Genomic DNA, 3,598 nt, shown 5'->3' on the forward strand with positions numbered 1-3,598 from the left:
CGGCAATCCACGCCGGGCTCACCTGCTGCGGAACTCCAGCGAGTATCAACTCGGGTCGCCGCGCCATCAGAAACCAAACGTACGGTGACATGCCGCTGGTCTTGGTGACATTGGCCATGTTCCACGCGAACTCCGCGTCTTCTAGCTGCACGGGCTTCCGTCGCTTGCGCTTCTTCTTCTTTTTGGGATCTACTTTGTGGATACACTTGCTCGGCGAGCTCCGCTTCGCGTCCAGTGAGCCGGTCTCTGGAATCCAGGACTCGTTCTCCTGCCAGATAGGGTTTTGTGGCTCGGCTACATGATCGCTGGCCTTCGGAGCCTGTGGAGGCCAAACTTTTCCAGGCATATTGAAGGCACACGGGTCGTAGAACGGAGGAATTAGCGGGGAGATGTTGCAACAGCTGTCGGCAAGAAGCGGAGAGACATTAGAGTCTCGCGGAAGGAGATGCCCGAACAGACTATCTGAGCGGAAATCCTGCATAATTGCCGTTTTTGACTAAGACCATGTACGTAGACACAATCAGTAGTTCACGCAGTGACAATACCCTTCCTTCAACAGGGGGGGTGACTGAAACCGATTTCTGTGAAAAATCATGTGGTGATGTTGGCGGCACAAGACGAACGAAAATCAAAAGAGCATTTTCTCGTCATGCCCCCCTACCGCTCCCGTTCGCAGAAGTTTACCGTGTCTGGCCAAGCCAAAATACGCGGCGACGCCACGCTTGTGCAGGCTGATGTGCGGGTAACGGAGGAGGCCAACGTTAAGAACTTCTCTATCTCCAAGGAGGTCCGAGCCCGCTTGAGAGCCAGAGGGATTGAGGCGCTGTTTCCCATTCAGTGCGCCTGCTTCAACGACGTGTTTGAGGGCAAAGACGTCGTAGGCCGCGCCCGCACGGGAACCGGCAAGACTCTAGCTTTCACCCTACCGACGCTGGAGCGTCTCAGCAACGAGGACAGCTGGGAGACGAAACGAGGTCGAACGCCCAAGATGATGGTGCTCTTGCCCACGAGGGAGTTGGCCATCCAAGTAGCGCAAGAAATCGACTTGCTGGCAGGCGAGTTCACCGTTGACCCTCTGAAGGACGTGCGCTCCGACAAGGAGAAGAAAAAGTTTGGGGATACCTTCCCTACACGCCTGACCACCATATGTCTGTACGGAGGCGCGCCTATCGGCCCTATGATCCAGTCTCTTCGTCAGGGCGTTGACGTCGTCGTGGGGTGCCCCGGACGGATCAACGACCTGATTGAACGCCAACAACTGCTGTTGGATGGCATTGACGTGCTGGTGTTAGACGAGGCTGACCGTATGCTTGAGATGGGATTCAAGGAAGAAGTCGACGCTATCCTCGAGAAAGTCAAGGCGGCGAGGAAGTCTCAAGCCAAAACCTCTCGCATACAGTATCTGCTCTTCTCAGCGACGCTTCCTGACTGGATCTGGTCTATATGCGATCAGTACATGCATAAGCACAAGACCTTCGACGTTGTGGGGTCCGAGACGAACACCACCAACACGAACATTCGCCATCTGGCCATGGAAGTTGGCTACCATGAAAGAAAGAACATCATTAGCGATGTAGTGAAGATGTACGCCGGGCTCCGGGGCAAGGTAATTATCTTCTGCGAGACCAAGCGAACATGCAATGAAGTTGCGCTGGAGACTCCCATCAGCAATATATGCATGCCTCTTCACGGAGACATCGAGCAGAAGACTCGCGAGTCCACCTTGAACGCCTTCAAGAAGGGCGGTTTCCGCGTGTTGGTGGCAACAGATGTAGCGGCTCGCGGGCTGCACGTCGACAACGTAGATTTGGTTTTGCACTTCTCTATGCCGAGTAACGGCGATCAGTTCGTCCACAGGTCTGGTCGTACCGCCCGTGCAGGGCGCTCTGGTACCAACCTGGTCCTGTTCAAGCGACAGGAGCGGCCGGAAATCGCGGCACTGGAGAGCGCGATAGGCATTTCTTTCGAGAAGGTGTTAATTCCCTCTGTTCCTGAGATCTTAAAGGGCGCCTCCCAGGCCATTGTGAAGGGCTTTATGCTCGAGGGTGAGGACCCCAACGAAGACCGCGACAGTCTGGTCGACTTGATGCGCGAGAACGCAAAAGCGTTGATTGAGGATTGCGAGGACGCGGAGACTGCGGTGTCGCGATGTCTGCTAGAACTCGCTGGCTACGATCAGGCTGAGAGCCTAAAGGTCCGCAGTCCCTTGACTGGCGCTGAAAACGTAAAGGTCTACCAGGCCAGCGTGGACGGTGACATGGAGCTGCGTTCTCTCTTCTACCCAGTGAGACTTGTCAACAGCCAGCTGGAGAGTCTGGGTGTCAACTTAGTCATCGACGACCATCTGGGCCAGATCAGATTTCTGAAGGGAAAGTCTGGCATCGTGTTCGAACTCCGCCAAGAGGCGCAAGAACTGTTTGACGCCAACCTGAGCAAGCTGAGCACACGACAGGTGAAGCTCTCCCACGTGGTGGAGCTTCCTCAGCTGGAGGAAGCACAAAGTGCGCCGTATGAATCACGTGGCAGCTTCCGTGGACGTGACTCGCGCGGAGGGCGAGGCGGAGCCCGGTTTGGAGGGCGTGGAGGATCTGATAGAGGTGGACGAGGCGGATACAAGAGGGAGTTTAGCGGTGATGGGCCTACTTCCATGAAGCGCGTACGGACCGCGTGACGTTTTTTTATCGTTAACTCCATTCGTTGTGACACACAACCCTTATGTCTATGCTGCAGGCCCAGGCATGCAACAGGCCGTGATACAATTTCGAAATCCTGTGACACACCGGAACCTCTTCGATGGCAACCGTCGGTGTCGGGTGTAAGGGTCGACGCGAAGAAACTCAGGGGGCACGAGACAGCCAAACGGCTCTGCCTGGCGGGCAGCACGGTTTATCCACCGCGGATACTCTCTCGTTGACACCGCGTCAACCACAGCTTTCGAGAAGTGGTTGCAGTTGCACCTCAGCAGATCGTAAGCCTGCGCGTCAAACCGCTCCAGGACCTCACGTATGGCGGCGATGGTGTCGCGTGCAGAAAGTCTGGAGGGGAAAGTGAGGGTCTCTTGGACAAGCCAAGAGGGCGGTGCAAAGCTGTGCAGCTGCACCCCGGATACCGCGCCGAACTCGAGGAGATGCTTGCCCACTCTGACGCACGTATGGTACAGGTGTCGCTTCACCCCCGACGACCCGAGCGGGATCACCAGCACGCTTACGGTCGGGACCGGCATCTTCAGCACCTCCCGCTGCACGTGCGTTAGGATCTGAAGCAGTTGCTGACGCTTCATAATGGCGAAATGCCTCTACACAAGCGGACGAAGTCTGCGTATGCATACCGCGTATGAGTCGGTTGGTTGCGTGCCTGATCGTCAGAGCTTTCGCGGCGGATCTCGACCCCTACCATTTGTTTCAGTTGGGCTCCGCAGTGAGACTAGGCGCCTGCGGAGCCGCTGTAGAGGATGATGAACTCGTCGTGTTTGGTGGACAGTTCAATGATGAAAGCGTCTACTATCAGGACACGCTACGCTTTGCAATCAACAACTCCCCACGCAGGTTCACGGCGTCGCGCGTCAGCCAAAATTTGCCCGAGAGACGTCAGGGGGCGG

General features: G+C 56.3%; 3 protein-coding genes across 4 annotated transcripts; 1 reads left to right on the plus strand and 2 right to left on the minus strand.

Annotated features, from left to right (window-relative positions):
- Positions 1-22: 22 nt before the first annotated feature.
- Positions 23-481, minus strand: KVP17_005212 (uncharacterized protein; the record flags this gene model as incomplete). The annotated part of the gene is made up of 1 exon (XM_068515018.1): positions 23-481. A coding segment is annotated over one exon (459 nt), but the record flags the coding sequence as incomplete, so codon positions are not given.
- A 168-nt stretch (positions 482-649) lies between these two features.
- On the plus strand, positions 650-2,671 carry KVP17_002169 (uncharacterized protein; the record flags this gene model as incomplete). 2 transcript variants are annotated; one of them, XM_068518193.1, is made up of 2 exons in its annotated part: positions 650-2,501; positions 2,527-2,651. In XM_068518193.1, 2 exons carry the CDS (start codon positions 650-652, stop codon positions 2,649-2,651), a joined length of 1,977 nt encoding a protein of 658 aa, XP_068376646.1. The 2 variants fall into 2 exon arrangements, with proteins under 2 accessions (XP_068376646.1, XP_068376645.1); XM_068518192.1 differs by having other exon boundaries at positions 650-2,671.
- A 48-nt stretch (positions 2,672-2,719) lies between these two features.
- KVP17_002170 (uncharacterized protein) lies at positions 2,720-3,280 on the minus strand (the record flags this gene model as incomplete). Its single annotated transcript, XM_068518194.1, has 1 exon — positions 2,720-3,280. One exon carries the CDS (start codon positions 3,278-3,280, stop codon positions 2,720-2,722), a length of 561 nt encoding a protein of 186 aa, XP_068376647.1.
- Between the last annotated feature and the right edge of the window lie 318 nt (positions 3,281-3,598).

Source organism: the organism of the source record quoted next, assembly GCF_019968985.1.
Source record: "MAG: Porospora cf. gigantea B chromosome Unknown PgB_NODE_2320_length_3703_cov_130.06, whole genome shotgun sequence".
In the NCBI taxonomy this organism is placed as follows: domain Eukaryota; phylum Apicomplexa; class Conoidasida; order Eugregarinorida; family Porosporidae; genus Porospora; species Porospora cf. gigantea B.